General features: G+C 48.9%; 1 protein-coding gene across 1 annotated transcript; it reads left to right on the top strand.

The window, feature by feature from the left end:
- The first annotated feature begins 12,606 nt into the window (after positions 1–12,606).
- Positions 12,607–15,507, top strand: CALHM3 (calcium homeostasis modulator 3). The gene is made up of 3 exons (XM_049810740.1): positions 12,607–12,896; positions 13,816–14,071; positions 15,046–15,507. Exons 1-3 carry the CDS (start codon positions 12,607–12,609, stop codon positions 15,505–15,507), a joined length of 1,008 nt encoding a protein of 335 aa, XP_049666697.1.
- The last annotated feature ends 5,434 nt before the right edge of the window (positions 15,508–20,941 follow it).

The raw sequence follows: 20,941 nt of genomic DNA, 5'->3' as shown, positions 1-20,941 counted from the left end.
TGAACACCACCTTCAGAGATTCCCCAGACAGGCTGACCAGGCTGCTCATTAATTCCCTCCTGGTCTTTGTGAGCAGTCCCAAGCAGATTGCACTGAATTTGGCTGAATCTCAAAAAGTTGACCTGGAAACAGCAGGAATAACCTTCTCTTCCCAGTCTACAGATCGCTGCTGGTGGCACTGGATATGCAGCCTGCTGGTAGCATCTGAAGTCACCATTTCTCTTTGCTCTTTGACTCAAATGGTGGGAGCCAGCCAGAAACTCAGAAATGTCAAGTTTAGTATCACAAAGCCCCATTGATTTTCAAAGACAATTTGTAGTGCATTCATGATGGGAAGCACTTCTCACCAGGAGAATATCAAGGACTGATGAATTCAGCAAAACAGGTGCAACTATTTCTTTTTTCCAAGAGTACAGTCCTGTCCCAGCAGTGAGGACTAACCCCACAGGCAAGTACCAGACTTAATTTTGGCTTAACAGCCAGGATCAGCCAGCATGCATTTCAAAACTGTACTCTTGAAATGCACAACTAAACCAGGGAGGAACAGAGGAGAGCACAAGTCCTCAACAGGGCTTATTTGAATAATCTTGCTGACATATCTGTTCTCTTCTCAAAATTTCCAGTCTGCACAACAGATCACAATATGAAATCAGATACTGTCACTGGGCTCTGATAAATGTGAACATAAGGACTAAACATTCCCTTCCCATATGAATAAATACTCCAATTCAAACTGCACCACTCGTATTGTTCATGCTGTCACTAAAATCCTGCAGGCGGCATTAGAGCCTAGTAACTGAGCATCACCCATCATTACTCACTTCACCAACAGATATAGATTTTCAGCTCTCATTTACTGTCTAACATATTCCTGACATTATTATCTCTTCTAAAAGCTTCTCCATGAGTTATGCCTACTGGATTCAAAAGGAAATTTTGCTTCTCTGCCTATGAATTAATGACGAGATTTTCAGTCTCTCCGAGACATTTAGAAAACAAATTCCCCTTTAATTTTAAAATTGCAAGCAAAGAAGAAACTACTACACTATTAGGCTAATTTTTGCAGTGTTGAAATGACTGTCTGTTAAAAACTTGCAGCTCCCTTCCAGTCTGAATTTGCTGACTTGCAAGTTCCATGTCAGTGGAGCTAGTTAGATGTTTTTCTGTTTGATCCAACAGGCAAATTAGATACTTATGAATTGTGGTTCCATCATTCAACCTTCTTTTCCGCAAATTGAACAGGTTGCTAGGCCCTAGTTACAGCCTTACTGGTAGTTAAGGCCAATTGCCAAGGCAGGGGTTTTGCTTTTATATAATTCTTACAGTTCTTATCTTCAGCCTTGCTGTGGATTAAGCCCAGCCAGCAACAAAGCACCACGAGGCCACTTGCTCACTCCTCCCGCCCCAGTGGGATGGGGAGGAGAAATTATAAAGAAAAGCTTGTGGGTTGAAACAAGGACAGGGAGGGATCACTCACCAATTATGGTCATGGGCAAAAAACAGACTCAGCTTGGGGAAGAAACAAAATCAGTTTAATTTGTTACCAATCAAATCAGAGCAGGAAAATGAGAAATAAAACCAAATCTTAGAATCACCTTCCCCCCACCCCTCCCTTCTTCCCAGATCAACTCCACTCCCGTTTTTTCTCTACTTCCTTCCCCGCAGCGGTTGAGGGGGACGGGAAATGGGTGTTGTGGTCAGTTCATCACACATTGTCTCTGCCACTCCTTCCTCCTCAGGAAGAAAACTCTACTGTTCCCCTGCTCCAGCGTGGGGTCCTTCCCGCAGGAGACAGTCCTCCACAAACTTCTCCAACACGAGTCCTTCCCATGGGCTGCAGTTCTTCACAAACTGCTCCAACGTGGGTCCTTTCTGCGGGCTGCAGTCCTTCAGGAACAGACTGCCCCAGCGCAGGCTCTCCCATGGAGTCATGGCCATCTTCAGGGGCAACCACCTGCTCTGGCATGGGCTCCTCTCCGGGCTGCAATTGGGAATCTGCTCCCCCACCCACCTCCATGGGCTACAGGGGGACAGCCTGCCATCTCACCACAGGCTGCAGGGACATCCCCTCCTCCCCTCCTTCCTCACTGACCTTGGTGTCTGCATTGGTGTCCTCTCACATTCCAATCCCCCTACTCACTGCAGGTCCACCCTCTTAAATCTGTTCTCCCAGAGGCGCTACCACCATCGCTGATGGGCTCGGCCTTGGCCAGAGGCAGGTCCAACTTTGAGCCAGGGAAGCTTCTAGCAGCTTCTCACAGGAGCCACTCCTGCAGCTCCTCCCCTGCCACCAAAACCCCGCCACACAAGCCCAATGCAACCCTCTCCATCTTTGCGGTGGAATCTAGCCTCATTTTGGGAAGGAATTCCATAGCAAGAGCTGGGTTTGCAATGCTTCTGTCCACTTCCAGAGCACGCTTCTAGCTAAAAGAGGACAGAGGCAATAAAGCAATGATTATGCCAGATGCAGAGATTGAGGATTTGATAATCTGAAATAACCCAAAATACAATCCCTGCCTTGCACTTATATGGCTTAATCGTTCTGATCCGCTGCTCAGGTTGGAAAGCCGTGGCTGGAAGCCAACAAACATCCGAGCGAAGCCAGCTCCAGGCGCTGCTTATAACCCACAGCAGCAAAGATGGTTTGTGGTTGTTTTGTGGCCACTGTGTGCTGGCTTGGTTCCCCCCAAAATCAGTTTCAATCACACAGAGATCATTTACTCCTAATGAGCAAGGGTACTTCTTGGTAATGGATCTGGGGAGGCCAGATGAAAAGCAGAGGGCTGGGAAATTGGAGGTGAATACCAGAAATGGTGTAGAGGCACCAAGCTGAGCTGAAGGTGCTGCTTCAAGGCTGGGGAATTAGCAAGAAACCTGCTCAGCCATTAACTGCTGAGGACCCTGGCTGAGACCAAGCCATGAAGGGATCAGTTCTCCTGACCCTCTTCACTCACCTAAGCTGTCACTCCATCATTTTTTCTGATGTGGACCTCAAATATTTTCTGCAGTGCCCCTCAGAGTCACTACAGCACGTTATTTTGCATAGATAGACTGCCACCAGCTAAACAAAAGGGAAAATTTAATGAGATTTAAAGACAAGAAATGACTCAAAGGGACATGTTCCCATTATAGAGAAGGGAGGGGCAGAAGTGGAGGGGGACAAGGGGGTCTGTCTATGAAAGGTCTTGATGAAGGGACAGGGAATAATTTACAACAGCACATTTAATGCTGCGTGTGGTACCAAACTCAAGACACCGAGTTCCCCAGGAGGTTTAGCGCAGAACAGTTCAGGGGCATTCAGAGCCTTGTTACTGCAGACAAAACCTAAAGGAGCAGAGGGGTGGCTATTAAGACACCACAGGATCCTATCAACCCACACGATGTGATTCTAGCTTTTTGCTTTGGAAAGGCAGGAGTGGTTAGACAGAGATGGGATGTTAGCAAAGGCAGTGAGAAGGTGATTATCCTCTGCGGGACACAGTAGGTAATTACTGCCTGTAGGACCACAAGGATTTAGCTTGGGACAGAGAATATGGAAAATTGCAATGTGTCTTAAAAGACCATTTCTGCTGAGTCTATGATTGTTAGTATTAAGTTATAAGTCTTATAACTTATTAAGTTATAAGTTATAAGTTATAGTATTAAGTTACATATTGTCTTCCAAAGGTATTTTGTGCTCTGCACTGAGGGCCAGGACTGAGAGTGCAGAGTCTGTTTTGTGAAGAACCATCTATCTCTGATGATGGCATGTTTTTGTCCTTAACTGTCTACAAGAGCTTGTGGGGTGACAAGGGGGTCTGTCTGACAAGGGGGGGATTCTGGGATGGTTAGTTGGTTTTAGCACACAGTTGCTGTAAGACTACCTGCTCCTTTGGATGAAGTTAATTGCATTCTTGGGATTGTGTCTTCTAAAACATGCATGAATTACTCCTCATGATGATGCACCTGGGGACAGCGAGCAGGAACATGCCAGCGACCAGCAATGCAGCAGTAAACCCACAGCAACCTGCAGCCACCTCTTCCTCCCATCTTCCCTCTGATAAGGTGTTAGGGCTCAAGCTCTGAAGCTTTTAAGCTCAGAGACAAGCTCCAAAGTCAGAACATGTGAGAGAGAAGAAATAAGAGTTGGGCAGAGAAAGGAAAACTGTACCTTCAAGTCTCAACATCCTGAGATTCCTAGGATTTGTTGGTTTCCTGTTTATCAGAGTCAAGCATTGACAAAATCTGCCATTTGTGAATGATCATTCACAAGTCTCTTGTCATCACAGAGAATATCTGCTGCTGGTGAAAGGAAGAGACCTCCCTGAGAAGATTAAGGCAGGCTGGTATTTTCCTGGGAGAAAGAACTGCCACAATCAGATAACTGCATTTGTGTTTACAGCATTCTGGAGACACCCAACACCATATAAGTATCATAAATATACACAGAGAAGATTAATGATGTGAGGAGGTGGGTCATACACACAGATAAAGTCAAGAGCTAGATGACAAGACAACCTTGTGAAACAGGACTCTAATTTTGCTGGAAAATGAATTGCAGCTGCTGTGAAGCACCAAGTTTTAAATGCTTCAGGGACTGTGTTTTAGGTCAGGTGACCCTAGCACCAGTAGGAGAATGAAAGAGTGTTTTCATATCACAACATGGATTTTACTTAGGATCAGAGGTCCCCTATTAATCTGCAGAGGAACTGATGATCAGACAGCAATGTGTGTGTATACACACATGCTGGGTAACAAGCTCTTACAACTTCCATAATATTTAAGCTGTTATGTGAGCCCCAGATACTTGGAAAAGCTCCTTCTCTGTAGCAGCTAAGAAGAGCTAGGAGAGAAAATTTTGCCTGGATGATTAAGATGTCCTCTTCACACTTCCTAAACAATCCTGTCGTCGCTACTCTTGAACGAACTGCCTTAAAAAGATAGCCGTTCTCCAGCCAAGCTACTCTGAACCAGAGGAGTCCGTAAAACAAGACAGATTTTTATCTGGAAGAAAAGGCTTTTAGAAAAGCAGCAGCAGCTAGGGGTAGAGAGCTGTCAGAGGCACTCGGCACTTCCCGCGCGGGCTCCATCCCGGGTGACAGCGGCTGCGGTGGCTGCAGCTGCTGCCCGTGCGGGGCCCTGTCTGCTCCGATGAGGAGCGGCTGAGGCTTCATCCCTGTGACTGCGCCGCTGGGGGCCAGGGTGGTTGGCAAAGGGGACAGCCAAAGGATGTGACTAAAGGCTTCTGATGAGAAAGAGCCGCTGTTGGGTTTGGGGGGATTTTTCTTCTCTGCAGAGAAATGCCACAGAGAAATGAGCTGAGTTTTCTGTTACTCACTTTGAAGCAAGTTTGGAGTCAGCACTGGTGCCTGAAGGAAACCTGAGACAAACCCAAACCCCGACCGGATTAAATACTGCTCGGTGTGATGGTTTACACCTTTGCAGAGAAGACATCGTGCCTTGCTGCGTGCACATCCTCCTCTCACAGAGGCGGGGCTTTTAAACCATCGTGTTATACGAAAGTAAATAACTACACAAGGCACTGGGAGAGTAAATCTCCCACCTCGCAGCACCAAGAAACGTAGAGACAAGATGAATTTTAACCCCTGTGGAGAGAGACTGGGTTTTCTTGTAATAAGAAAACATCTGCAGTGTTTTGGTTATGATGTTTTGATGCATACCTCACTTTTCTTGGGAAACTCTGCTTCGTGGTTTACAGCACAGAGGAGCGGACCCTTACCGCCACCCAGCCCTGCCAGTGGGATTGCTTCCCTCTCAGTTACCAGTACAACCTCTGCAGTTTATTTGCAGTGCACAAGAAAGAGTTAACATTGCTCTGCCACACTTTTAGCCCAGAAAATGCCTGATGTCTCTTAAACATTATGAGGATTTGTAGTTGAGATACATACACGAGATGAGCCCGAGTGTCCTGAATGACAACGGGGCTTGTGCTTCAACCTGCAGCGTGACATCGGTGCTGCAGAAGTCCCGACAACTCGGTCACCGAGCAACACCACAGCAGGGGCTGGCGGCGCTGATTTGCCCGGCACCACTTCCAGGGATGCTCAGCACTCCTGAAAAATCTCCCCCATGCTTCCGAGTATGATCGGACAGACGGACGGACGGACGGACAGCCCTGGCAGCGCGGGGCGGTGCAGGGAGCAGCGGCTGGGAGCAGGCGGGAGCGCAGGAGCCGCAGCACCGCTCCGTGGTGGCGGGTCCCTCTGCAAGTCAAGCCCAAGGACGCAAGCTAGCCCGTTTTACATGCAGCCTGTAAGACCTGTGCATCACCTCGTGTTGGGCCAAGAAAAGGTGTTTCCGCACCGTTTAGGGGCTTTGCTCTGCTGCTCCCTTCCCTCTCCCTAGCTCTAGCCCTTCTGGGTGCAAACAGCCCTAGCTCCCCATTTTTAAAGCCCCTGCTCTACTGCACCAGGGCGTGACACGGTGATGCTTCTTCATAACTCTATGCCTGACTCGAAAACACAGTCACTTTTGCTTAAAGCCTCAAGTAAAAAAAAAAAAAAAAAAAAAAAATCTTGGGGAAAAAAAATTGTGAAATTTCTTAGTAAATTTATCTTTCTACCTTTACAAACTTCTTCCCTTCCTGACATGCAAATTAGAGAAATATAGGATCAGTCCATACAAAAGATCTGTGGCATTAATCAGTTTGCCTCTGTGGAACCCACACATCATAGTTTGTGCATTCCAGAAGCACTTATAAATTCAACCACGATCACAGTCACTACAGGTAGATTCGTGTTGTAACAATGTATCTGTAGTGTTTTAAGAGATCTGTGCTATGGATTACACCTTGAAAATTCAAGAGTCCTTATCTAGTACCCCAAATGGTTACTGCCTAAATTGCTGGTAAGGGTCAACAGAAAATTGACTTCATATATGACGTGTTCTTGACTGTCAACATGGAACAACTTGTAATGAGCTATGGAGACAGAATCAAGGAGCTTATTTTATAAAGCCGTATTTCCTATGGTTATATCAAACAAGATTTTATTATCTTATGGTCATTTCAACATAACAGCCAGGAGAAGAGTGACAGTAAACCAACCTGTGCATGGGATTTGAGCACTGGCAACCAACATCTGCAAGTCAAGTGCTCGTGCACCTGCTAACCAAGAGCATCTCTGGACAGTGGCAAAAAATAGGTGGCAGAATCAGCTTTTAGCTGTGACTTACCTGAGGGTCTTTGGTGAATCAGCAACACAGTACAGACAGAAGTTTTGGCTTAAAAGCCATGAATCCAGCTATTGAAGGACTTGGTCTGCTTCCTGGAGTAGTCACGCCGGACAAGGACTGTGTCAGCCCCGAGCCCCAGTGGCTGCAGAGGCCCAGGGTGACACCACTGAGATGTGCTTTGTCACTCAACCTCATTTGCTTTTAAACACCCAAATAGTTTCTATGACATCTCTGCAAACTAAGACAAACTGATCTCAAAAGAAAAGTTTGTTATCAGCAATTTTCAGCCTGTGAACTGCAGACTCCCCGGGGCTGGAGCTGGATTTTAAGAGTCTGAGAAAAGTAACAAGAAAGGCTAGTTAAATGTCAGCAGCCCTTAAATCTGCTATCTGGGACCTGCACCTCTGCTGGAAGATATGCAGGCTTTAGCAAATCAGAGAAAGTCTGAAGATCACTGAGCCAGGATATTAAGAGATCAGCCTGATTCCCTAATTCTCCACCTTATTCCCTAATTCACTCTCAAGATGAGAGGAGACTCCATCACACATGATCTCACTACAGCATCAGCTCCAAACCAAGCAGATAAACGGCCTTGCAAAAATCTCTCTCAGTCAGAAATGGTGTGAATTAGGTCAAGGTTGGGATAATGCAGAGATCAGGAAACAGGCCTTCCACATAAGCCAAAAAGCTAAGTACTAATGGCCAGGAAAGCAATATATAATGAGCTCTTAAGAAGAACAACACATATCTAAGCCATATACTTCCGCACTGGCAGTCAGCTGCATGTTGGTGCTTTAATGAAGTTACAAGGCAGAACACAGGAGTATCTAATCTCCAGAGAACATTATTAGTGAAGACAAACTACATTTCACAATGCTGCCATTATTTTTCCTAGCATCTCATTAATCATTTAATGGTCATTACTCATTAATTTCTCAGTGTGGGCATCGTACTCAGCTGTGCAAAAATACTCAGATTCAGGTGGTCCCTGCCCCACGGAGCCAACAGTGGTTTAATTTGTCTCTGCTGCTAGTGGCCATCAGGAGTTTGTGTAGTGTTTGGAAGGAGGAAATACTGCTTATGTCCTTCTTCATGGGCAGTTGAAATGGAAGGTGACTTCTGCTGTGATAAATTGAAGATGCTGAAAGATTTCTAGGCAGCGAGGGGTAAAATCCTCTGCAGGCTTTGCAGAGAAAGAAGGCAATGATGCTGCTTTGCTGTCCTCAGATACCAGTGGGAGACTAGTCCCCAAACTGTCTAAAAAAGGTAATAGAAAATAAAGCTCAGTTGCAACCTGCTGGTCAAGTATAGACAGGCTCTCAGGGGTGTCTACCTGTGTGCCCAAGGGTTAGCAACCGGCCCACCTGAACTACAGAGGAACAAGATATTGGTCTGCAGGCACTGATGCTGGTAAAGGTGATTTATGGTGTTAATGGCCTTCACTTAAACACAAGATGACATATTTCCTCTAAGCCTTGAAAAAGCATTAACCCTTGTCCTCTGAATAAACATGGCCAGGTGGAAGGGGTTTTCTGATTCACCAGCTGAGAGGTGCTGAAAACAGAAACTGGACTACAGTCCCCCCGTGGTGACCTTGGAGAACGTAGCTGCTCTCATGCCACCCAGATGCAGCGTTTCACTCATCCTCCCAGCACCCGGTGTGGGGATCCATGTGGATCCACACTTAACCCCATGAAGGGGAACTGAGATGAGGAACACACGTTCCTCAGTACCTGCTCCTTGTGGCCATACAGTGCTTGTTTTAACCAAACACCACGTGGAGGTGGCCTCCCTGTGTGGCAATTAATGAGCCAAGAAATTAGGAAGGAAGAGACATTCAGAGCTAAATTAATTTCATAGCTGTCTCCTGCAGTCCGAGAATGTGCTGGGCTAGTTCTGCATCCCAGTTTGTCCCAGGGTAACTTCACGGCTGGCAACAGAGGCACAAAAAAGGAGTGGGGCAATAACTCAGCCTCCTGTGGTGCTGGTGGGGGGGCCCTGACTGCAGCACCCACTCAGAGTGGGACAGTCACCACTGTGACCTCGAGACAGGTGTCAGGGTTGCTGTGCCTTTGCAGATCAATTGCATAGCCCCCCTTTTTTAACAGGGGAAAAGAAGTCCTTTTTTTTTGTGCCCTTACATCATCTCAGGAGCAGCTGGCCATGTAACAGTTTTCTAAAATTATTTTGCCTGAGGCAGACATTCAGGGCAAAAAAAAATTCAGTCTGGGTAATTAAATAATTTGTCAAAGTTATAAACAACTGCAAACAGCTCCTAATGAGGTAACCCATCATCTCCCACACCACGGGCCAGGAGCTCTCCTGCCGGAGCCCTGCGGGCCCTTCCCCACTGCCAGAACAAGTGCTTGTGGCAATGGCCTGTTTCCAGCAGAGCAAGCTTCAGGATGGGTGAAATGTCTGCTCCTGGACACCGGCTTTCCTGCGGAAAGAGGCTCCAGTCCCAGCATAGAAAAGGGAGTCCAAAGTGTGACAAAGCAACTCATATCCCCAGCAGCTCACTCATTGCTGAGGTTTGGGGGAGGCCAGGGAGCAAGCAGGGTTACTGGCACAGCCACAGTGCTCCTGCCTCTTTTCTTTGAGGACGGAGCCAACAGTGAGCGTGGAGCTGGTGGCACGGACCAAGGGTGCAGCCCCAGACACACTGGACCTGTGCTGCTGGCTCTCTGCTCCCCACCTAAATATACGTATAAGGGCTTGCTTTGGGTATGCACACAGCCCGAAGGTAGGCATGCTGCGTGCACAGCATCAGGGCTGCTCCAGCACCACAGGCTCATGCATAAAGCTGACCATACCGTTCTGCTTAATTTGTTCTACTTTAAATGACCAACTCAAATTTTGATGATGAAATCATCCTTTTCCCCAAAGCAAGAGAGACTGATGGCTGTGCTGCACCAAAAGGGCTCTCACCTATAGGGTGAGGGTTTCCCGCACCTGTACCCACCATCTTCTCCATCATCCCAAGCAAAAAGCCTACAGCTAGTATTTTACTCCCATAAAGGAGCAGGGAGGGGTGTCCCCCTCCCTATCCCTGTGTTCCGCAGTGCTGAGGCAAAAGCAAAGGGTTGTCCAATATGGATGTCCAAAAGATGTGCTGAGGAACACCAGCTTCCAGCGCGGTTTTGGAGATTTGCTGCCAAGGAGCAGCTACCTTCCTCTGAGGACGGTGCCCCTGTCCAACAGCCCTGGAGAGCTGCAGGCAGCCTCGCAGCAGGCTCAGAAGGGTGACTACGATGGGGACATGGGGCAGGTCCCCTTGCTGGAGGAGACAGATAATTTTAGTCCTTGTTTCCTCTTTGTTTCACCCTAAGACCTGAGTATTCAAATGTGCTTACTTTTGAGAATAATTTTGAACATTTGCCCATGTTTTACAATTTACTTACCTCAAGGGTCCTCTCTCTCTCTCACTCTCCAGGAAGCTCCCAATGTCTTTTGCTGCAAATTAAGGAATATTCCCTTTCTTCTATGATTCAACGACTCTTGTGTCTCAGCTCTGACTTACTGGTGAGATCCCAGATCACAACAGAATGCAGTGATTACCCTGAGGCATCCTTTACAGACCTCTAACATCCAGGCCAGATGATTGCATTTGGGAGAAGTAAAATTCCCTTGTAGCTTATGCTGTCCAGAGGATGCTTCCTGCTCTTTTTACATCTTATTTTCCTGAGCTGTGAGGAACTATTTAGCTTTTACTATGTTTTTGCCCAGGAGAGATGGAAAGGCAAAATGATTTCTCTAAAGTAATTGTTCTACAGAGAGTGCACAACACTTTCTGAACCTGAGTCAACACATAAATGCAAGCCGTTAAATGAGAAACACAACGAGCATTAAAGCAGTTAGGAACCAAGACAGGCTGCACCCTGGAGAGAAATCACCTGTGGAGTTCAGCCAGGGGTCCTGATGCCCTGTAACAGCAAAATGGGGGGGAGGGGAGTCCTGATGTCCTATAATGGCAAAATGGAAACATTAGCTGATTAGCTGTGGGGTTTTATTGCTGAAGGATGAACATTAACAATCTTTTCCACTCGCAGGTAGAGGGTAAATATTATGGGTGGTGCAATTGTATTTCATTAAAGTAATAGTGAGAGTTGCTGTTTAGATCGGAGGAGATGACATTGTGGCCCTGTGAGTCAGCATGTGTCACACATATGCTGTATGTGCCTGTGAGCAACTATAGGTACTCCTGCCCGCTGCTCCCTTTCAGTGTGATCCCATCAAGGCAACCAGCCCTGCAATGGGAGCCAGTGTGGGCAGAAACCTCAGTGCTGGCAGCAAATGTACTTCGGTGGAGATTGTTCCTCTCATTTTAACAAAATAGGTAAACGTAACACCCTTTTTTTTCCCCGTTTCCTGAATGTGTGTGGAAACCTGAGCTGAGAAGAAATCTGAAAATGTTTTCAGTTGAGAGCTGGGGAGACGAAAATGATGTTGAATACATCAGAAAAAAACTGAGCGTCCTTGTGTGGCAATGAGCTGTATTCATATGTAAAATAAACTTTTGAGAGGAAAAGAGGAATTGCCTCTGGGATATTTAAAATGGACAGAAGACGATAGTCCAGTCCCAGGGGACAAATGAGCCAGCTGCTCTGATTGCACCATGCCCTCTGACAGGGAGCAAGAAGGAGCCCCAGTGCAAGGGCCTTGGATGTGGATGCAGGTGTGGTACAAATGTCACAGGTTGTGTATAACAAGTAGCCAAGAGCAGCCTTTGCCCTGAAGTGCCATTCCAGGCGTTGAAAGCTATTGATTCTCACAGCCTCCTGACTGAAGGGTTGGTCCTTTCAGCCCATTTTCATAGGGAAACCTGAGCTCACAGTTATGTGGCATGCTCGAAGCCAGGCATGTTCCCCCATGCCCTGCTCAGGGCTGGGGACCTGCTTCACCAAAAAGAAACGGGGCGGCAGCAGTAACACAGATGAGCTCATTTGACTCGCCTGGTTTCTCCTGGCCAATGAATCGCTCAACAGCCTTCAATCAGCGGAGAGGGCAGCTCACAGGCATCCACTGATGGCTCTCCATTGGGAGGTAGCATCTCCAGGAGGGAGGGACCCAGCACTACCAGAGGCTGTCACAGGTTGGCACACGGGACAGCCCTGAAAATTAAAAACAGGGTGGAAAAAAACAGCTGCTGGAGGCTGTATCCATCTGCTCACCTAGAAAAGCTACCAACCGCCCCAGAGGGTAAGCATTGGGTGAGAGGCAGACCTGCAAAAGCCGTGTGCCAGTGGGGAAGCCCCAGCACAGGGTTTTCCCACTGCCACAGCAGCTCTCTTCCATCCCCACTCTCCTCCCCTGACCAACTGGGGGCTGACCTGTGTCCTCCACCCCACGGCAGCAGAAGGGGGGACGAAGGGAGACAGGCTGTGCCAAACAGCCCAAGGATTTCCCAGGAGGAGCACCCCTGGCCAAAAGAACATGATGGACCGTTTCCGGATGATCTTCCAGTACTTCCAGTCCAACTCGGAGTCTGTAATGAATGGGATCTGTGGGCTGTTAGCCCTGGCTAGCGTAAAGATATATACTTGCTTTGACTTCAGCTGCCCCTGTCTGCCCTGGTACAACATGGCATATGGCTTGGGGATCATGTTTGTACCCCCCATCACCCTCTTCGTCTGCGGCCTCATCCTCAACAGACAGTCCCTGGTGATGCTGGAGGAGTGGAGGCGACCACAGGGGCACAGAAAGAAGGACCTAGCTGTCATCAGGTGGGGTTTGCACCAGGAATGGTGTCCCTCCTTTCACCTCTCGCTTAGCTGTCTCACCTCCATAGCTTTGATCCTCCCGGTAAATAATTTTCTTCTAAGCTCAGCTCCCGAGACCTTTCCCCATGAGCGTGGAGGGGCAGGGGCATGGTAAATGCATTTACAACAGCAGAAATGAAGGCAGAGCCTCATCCCATCCCAGCAAAGCAGGGCAGGAGTGCCTCAACACCAATGGCTAGATTTATGCTGCCACCCTGGGAAAGTGTATTGCTGCCTGCCCTGTTGTGTGTGCGCAGGGTTTCTCCTGGGGCTTACATGTGCAAAAAGATGCAGCATTTCCACTTAAATGTGCAGAAAGATGGGCATTTCCATCACAGTCATTCTTTATTGATACCCTTGTGGCTTCCCTCCCTTCAGTTAAGTTTTTACTGACTTACACTATGGAAAGGAGAGGAGAATCACATTCGATCTGTTACGTACAAAGTTTTACCCAGCACACAGATTGGCAAAGAGTAGGGCAAGAAACGGTGCAGAGAAAAGTGATTTTCCATGTAGAAACTGAGCTGACGAGAAAAGAAAGTGAATGCAGAAGACAAGGGAGAGCTGACAAGGATTTGTGCATGGGAGACGTAAGTATACAATTGCAGCAAGCATGTAATGAGAGGACCGTGCGCTGCATTGAATGCAGGCAGCACGCAGAGCACTGCTGAGCACCGGCACAGATTTCACTGGGAGGCAGCACCAACAAATTGATCCCAGAGCAGAAGAGGCATTAGCTGGAACAATGCTGGGACAGTCCTGGGAGTCAGCTCCCCGGCTCTGGGAGGGCTGCTTGGCATAGGGCAGCCTGCACCCATCAAGGCTGTGGATGAGGAGAAAGCTCCCAGCATTTACTCACTCATTTCTTTCTCTTCTGTCCCAGGTACATGTGTTTCTCCATCATGCAGCGAGCCATGGTCGCCCCTGTCGTCTGGATTGTAGTCACCCTCCTGGATGGCAAATGCCTGATCTGTGCTTTCAGCAGCTCCGTGGATCCCGAGAAGTTTGTGGGCTTTGCCAACGTCAGTCCGGTGCAGGTGCAGCAGCTGCTGGCCAAGGTGCCTTGCAAGGACAATGAGCTCATGAGGAACAACACGTCCCGCAAGGCAGTGTCCCGGTACCTGCGCTGCTGGTCCCAGGTAGGTCACTGCCAGCAGAGCCCCCCGTGTCAGTGAGGTGCCTGGGGCATGTGTTTTCTGCTCCCGCTCTTCCTTGATTTTTCATTGCTTCACCATGGTCAGGCTGGGAGCAAGACTGCTCTTTGCTTCTTTACGCTCCCAAATGTTGACTCAGTGATAATGTCCAGAGTCACTCAGGTAGGGAGAAGGAAGGAAATAAAGGATGGTTTCATTTAAAGAACTTTGTTTCTAGAAGAACCAGCAGCTTCTAAACCCAGATAATAAAAAGCAGGTTGCAAGGCATATAGGTGTCTCCTAAGGCCCTGTCCAGTGTCAGAAGACCTTTCTAACTGCTGACCTTGCAGATAGGACCTGCTGTTTTAAGGGCAGCACAAGCTGAGACAGACAAAAGCAGCTTGCTCAGAAATGAAAGGGGAACAGGACACGATGGGGAGTGGAGCCCTGCCCAGCCCCTGCTCTTGGTTCAGGAGTGCCAGGTCAGAAATGAGGACCAGTGGGAAGGCATTGAAAACAAGCCCTTCCTTCTTAGCAAAGTCAGACTACTACCATGTAGTCTGGGCTGTCTTCACCCTGCTGCCAGGACTCCTGGGCCCTGGAGCCAGTGTAGGTGGCAGATGATCTCACTGGAGTTAAGGGAGCACCAAAGGAGAGCACTGAAGTCCCCTTCCCCTGGGACGCTCCCGTGCTCAAAGCAAATGCTTGGCTGCTCCAGGCTAACTTTGCAAACAGTTATCCTACTGAACTATTGAAGCACAGATAAATGTCCTATATTCACTGGGAGGAGATTACACCAATCCTCTGAGTGCAGTTTGGGGGTGCTGGACTTCAAGGACAGATCAAGGACGGGAGTCCAGATATGCCACATCTCCCCTCCAGCCACACAAATTCCCTGTCTCTGTGATACAGGCAAACAGCTCGTGACTGTCCTTGTGCCTGTCTTACTCCTGTTCTACTGCTTATTTCTTATCACCCAGGCACTTGGCTGGAGCATTTTGTTGATCCTTATTGTAGCAGTTTTCCTCGCCCGCTGGCTCAGACCTTGCTTCAACCAGGCCACCCTCCTGCAGGCACGTCACTGGAGCAACTACATTGACATCGAGCAAAAGATTTTTGAGGAAACCTGCTGTGAGCACAGCCGGCTCTTTGCTCACAAATGCATCCTCCATTTCTTCAGAAGCATGCGGCAAGAGATCAAACTGCACAGCTTCAGCTTGCCTAGGCAGGGAGAGGGGGCTGAAGGAGGGGAAGATCTTCTCCAGGGCATCACAGATCAGGACCAGGTGAATAAACTTCTGAAAAAGTGGTACTATGAGAAACCTCCCCTGGATATCAGCCAGGTGACCCAGAGGCACCCTCTGGGGCAAGAGAGATCCTCTCTGCCCTGGGCAGACAGCCCCAGTACCCAGTCCAAATTCCTCCTGCACACTGACGTATAAAGGGGGCTTTGCTTTGCAGACACTGAAGAGGCACTGCCATACCTCTGCACAAAGCAAGGACCAGCAGGTAGAAGATAGTGGTCCTCACATCTTCCTCCAAAACCCCAACCCCAAAGGCTCCAGGGCATGCCTTGCAAAACCTCCAAAATAAACAACCTCTGAGGATCCAAAGGTCCCAGACTCAGTCACTGTTAATGACATTTCTCAACCAAGGACTCTGCGTAGCACTTTTGTCATATTAAAGAGTTTGCAGCTCCTTACAGCTGTGATAAAACCCTTCTGGCTCAAGGAAGGATTTAACCAAGGCAGCAACATCTGGCTGCGTATGCAAACTGACTGGAGCAGCAGCTTCACAGAGGTGTGAGGAGCTCCTGCCCATTTCAGCGAAACCTGGTTCAGAGAGTTAGCAGCGCTGACACTGAAATGATTTAATTGGCAACTCTTTTAGTACCACACCAACATGTTTACTCAAAGAGGCAAAATCACCTCCTACGTCTTCCCATCTGCCAAGAGCTCTGGCTGCCCCCAGCCCAGCTGCCAAACTGTTCAGTCTCCCTCTAACAACCCATCAATACTTCCATGCATTTTCAAAACAAAATATGGCAACACACTAAAATTGATGGAGCAGCATACATTTAACTGAAGTTACCTCTGGATAAGTGTCCCTAGATTGGGTTGAATTTGCAGAAGGAAAAGGAGATGGAGGCTTTGCGTTAGGTATCCAGAGCAATGGGACTGTGCTGGAGTTGAGGTGGCTGCTCTAAGCACTGGCATTGGGCCATGGAAAGGACACACTAACTCTGCCTGAGAAGTCTGAACACAGATTTTAAACACTCCCCTGCTACATTTTAGTACAAACTGATCTATCCAGAGGATCATCCTTGCATCACCTAGTTGGGCATTTCCATCCTTAGTTTCAAAACTGTTTGAACGTAACCTTATCTCTAAGCCTTTAATGCTAATTACTTTCTTATCTGTCTTTTTCCAGCCCCTCTTGTAGATGGTGCCAACCATGGTGCCAGTTTGACTATTTCTGCCCAGCATTGCTGCTTGGATGCATTAAAGTCTTTACTGCAAACTAAACCAGTACAGACACATATTCCTCCAGGCCGAGGCTCACACTGATGCCTACTTTTTCCCTGGGAGTGAGGAGTGCAAGGTGGAGGGGCTGTGAGGAGGGGCGGTGAAGAAGAAATGTCTCCTTGGCCGTGCATGGATAGATGGGGCAAGCAGGGCCCCCAGGAGGAAAGAAAAGGGTGGGAAAGAGACAAAGAAACCTGCCACCACCTTGTGACTAAATCCAAAATGAGGGGTCAAATTGAAAACATGTATTAATCCCACAAATTAACTTATCGAGCTGCTGGGAGGTGGGTCACCTCCTCCCCAGGATGTTTGTGTGCATGGAGTCAGGGAGGGAGGAGATGCTTGGCAAAGCACAGGGAGGCCAAATAACTCCATGGCCCACCCGTGGGCAGCTGCACCCCTCTGCCAGCCGAGGCACAGCCAGGAGCTGCAGGGTGCAGAGGGATGGGCTGCAGAGCTTTTCTTATTTGCATAGCAAAATCAGCTCTGGCTGAATCCCTGAGCTCCCCTGGACATGGTCAGAGAGGGCACAAAGCCAGCAGTGGCCTATGCTGGTTGGGAATAACACAGCAGTCTTCCCACCAGGAGCTCTTTAGGTCCAGGGAGATTCTGAGCTCTCTTTTGAAATCAGCATTGCACTTTGAATTTTGTCTCTGGTTTTCTTCTCTCAGACACGACATCACAAATCTCAGTCTGAGACTCAGTTCGGACTCACCACTCCACACTAGTCAAATCGGCTATTTTCCTAAGCAGCTCAGAGCAGAAGTCTGCAGCTCCCCTTTGCATGCTGCTTTCCATGTTCTTGGGTTTTAAGTCATCCCAGAGTGGCCACAAAATATGAAATGCAAAAAGGGGGAAGCGGAGCAGCTTTGTCATCTCTATCGGGAGGAAGAAAAACAGAGGATTTAAGGGTGCTGCCATAGAGACTTTTGCAGGTCTACAAACGCCCACATGCTGCTGGGAGGGTCAGTCTTGTCATGAGTAGCTCCAGCTGGACAGGGCCATGGGTGTTCATCCCTCCCAGCCTCCCCGAGTCCCATGCTGCGTTCCCCTTTGAAGCCAGAGAACTCTTTTCCATTGTGGAAAATGGTATCTGGCACCCAGGACAGGACAAGAGGCAACAGGCACAAACCCCAAATGCAGGAAATTCCTTTTAAAGAGAAGAAAACCCTTACTTTGAGGGTGATGGAACAGGCTGCCCAGAGGTATTGTGGTACCTCCATCCATGGAGGTATTCACAACCCTATTAGATGTGTCCCTGAGCATGCTTTGAGCAGGGGGTGTGGACCAGACAATCTCCAGATGTGCCTTCCCGCAAGCTCTGCTAGGAGTGTATACCCTCCTGTGGAAGTGGGAGCAGAGAGGGTAGTTCACAAACTTTAGGAGCTCTCTGTCTCTTAGGGCTGGTCTGATGCCTGACCTACAGACCTATCTGACGTGCTCAGGGATCCTCACCTGCCAAGAACCTGTGAAACAGCAGGGCTGACTGCAAAGACAACTTCCCCAATCTCTTCCCAAACTCTCCTGATGGGAATTGTGACCATTTTCAAGTCCCTCCTCTCTATATCCTACATTGACTGGGACATGTAAAGCCCTCCCTGAGTCCCTGGCTTGGTGTCTGTCTTGGCATCCAGGTGCAGGACCCCACGCTGGGAGGGACTTGGGCATGTAGTATCTCTCCCAGGACCTGGTTTCCAAAGCACGAGCAGGATGGGATCGTGGAGGGAAGCACCAGCTCTGACCTCTCTTGCGAATCCATTGGAGTGAACTTCCTGTTAGCAAGCTCACAAAAACAAGGTCCTCCCTAACACGGCAACACGGAAGGAAAGACCCAGAAATTGGCTTCTACGGGCTCTGTTTTGAATCCCACTGACTTATTGTTGGCCTCAGTGATAACTGCCGGTGCTGTACACCAAGCAGGCTCAGACCCCTCATTCATGTTTAATGAAAGGTAGAGTTTTCCTGGAGATCAAAAAGCTCTCTGCTTCTTATGAGGTTGATTCATGCAGGCTTTGACGTGAACTGCCCTTCAAAAAGCCACTCGCCCGGTGAACAGGGAAGCCAGCCTGAGCTCTTAGCTAGCAATACAATAAGTCTCATCTATATTCATACAGCCAAATCTCTTCCCGTTTGATGAGATCATGCAATTAACCTCTCCGCAGCAGGCAGAGCTAAGACTGCCCAGGTATTACCCACGTGCTTTGTGCTCACCGCTGTGGTGGCATCTCAGGGTGAACTTGGCATTATCAACTGAGCCCCAGGGCTGGTGTGGGGGGAAACGTCAGAAACTGCAGCACTGACTAATGGTCAAAACACCTGGTTTGGCTTCCTACCTCTGTACTGACGCACTGCAAAACCTTGGGGAAAAGTATCTCCCACGTGCCACCCTCCTATGTGCAGCTTGCCTTGGTGACATATTTCACAGCCACCAGTGCAGCCACGCTGGTGCCCAGACAGTCAGAGGTATCTTCATACTAATGTCAACAGCACAGGTGGTGCCTGGACTGGAGGGACTGAAGACCTTGCTGGCAGTCAATGCTGCAACCATCTGTTTTATAGCCATTTGTAGTCCCAATATTCCCCCATCTTTTGGCCAGCTTGAGGGAGTGAGCTAGTGTGTCAAAGCTGCTTTGTGAAGATGAGGCTTTGTGAAGAAGAGATGCAGGAGAACACCAGCAACACAATCCACTTCTTTTAGATTTGTGCTGTAGGAGCTAAGCCTGGACCAGTTGTAGCTATCACATCTTGTTAGCGTTTGTCTCAGTTCCGACAAGCTGGGGAGGAGTCTGGTCAGCTCTGTGCTGGCAAACGTGCACAGGATCTCTGCACCAGAGAGCCCCCAGGTCTGCAGAGCTGACAGCAACGAGCTGAACTGAGCCATGCCCTTGTGAAAGGGGAGAGGGATGGAAGTGATGGGGAAGCTTTGCACCCCAGTATCAACACGTGGGACATGTCCACCACAGACCTTAGCTGGCTCTGCCCAGGTTGCTCCTGGTGCACAAAGAGCAGGGAGGGCAATGCAGCTATTCAGGTCCACTTGGGTCAAGATTGCCTGGTGTGCTACTGAATTAATAAGCCCAGGTAAAGTGGCATGGCTAAACTGTCAGCAATCCCGTGCTGTACGGACCAGCCAGCCCAGCACCCAGCTAGCTAAGGTCCTCCCTGCACCATGCACTGGGTGCATGGGAAACGTGCCCTTAGACACCTTAGCCTCAGGTCAAGGCATATAGCCAAATCCCAGCCCCAGCCCAGCCCCTCCTGCTAAATGGATGCACATTGCTGGCTCAGGTAGTCCTTGCTCTGCCCTTCCCTGCAGGATTCGAGTGATCTTCAGAGGAGCAGCAGCTCCACTGTACCCTTCAGCCCCTGTTGCTGCTGGTACCCACCGGCCTGATGGGCCCGAAGGGTTCTGCACTGCCCATGCCTGCAGGTGATCTGGTACCGCTGGGAAGCACGGTGCCTCAGGGGATAGCGGCTGCCCTGGGGATAGCGGCTGCCCTTGGGCCAGGGAGATCACTGGCAGGATTTACACATCCTCCTTGTATTCCCAATTCCTGCATATCCCAAATTCATCGAGGGGTTGGGATTATACCTACAAAAGGCAGCTGCAAGAAAATCATTCAGCCGCCATCACTGCCGTTCAGAGCAAAGTGCATTCAAGCCCTTCAGAAACGCTCATTGAAAGTGGGTGAAAAGAAGAAATCTCGGGGAAAAACCTGAATCTCAGAGCTCTGCTAGGCGGGGAGCCTCTCCTGAGAAAGCCGAGGTACCCAGGACTGTGATGCTTTCAGCAGGACCCACCTGCAGAGCAGGATGCGTCCTCTGCACCCCTGTCCCTGCAGCCCTCTCTCCTTTCTAAGCCTGTTTTTCTCTAGCCCTAAAGCCAGGAAAAGCACTATGTACCTCTGGATGTTGCCAGACTATGCCAGCCAGGGTCTGAAGGATATTGTAGCAAGCCCTGAGGGCACAGGGCTGTGAAAACCAAGGAGCTACAAGTGTCATCTTGTAAGTCTGGCTGAAATGTAGACATTTGCAGGACAGAGGGGAGCCACTAACAGACCTTGCCAATACAGATACAACATCCCAGAGCACCAAGAGCTTTATTCCTCCTCCTCTGCCTTTCCTTTTCCCTTCCCTTCCCTTCCCTTCCCTTCCCTTCCCTTCCCTTCCCTTCCCTTCCCTTCCCTTCCCTTCCCTTCCCTTCCCTTCCTTTCCTTTCCCTTCCCTGTACAGAATAAAACAGAAGAGGTATTTCTCAGTGAAGCAGGGACAGAGGAGGGGGCTGGCAGACTGTGAGGTGCTTGCATTAGATGCTGCTGGGGCAATGCAAACATGGAGGGAGGGGTGGAAC

The sequence above is a fragment of the Accipiter gentilis genome, chromosome 9 (assembly GCF_929443795.1).
Source record: "Accipiter gentilis chromosome 9, bAccGen1.1, whole genome shotgun sequence".
Taxonomy (NCBI): domain Eukaryota; kingdom Metazoa; phylum Chordata; class Aves; order Accipitriformes; family Accipitridae; genus Astur; species Astur gentilis.
This window is presented reverse-complemented; position numbering and strand designations above follow the sequence as displayed.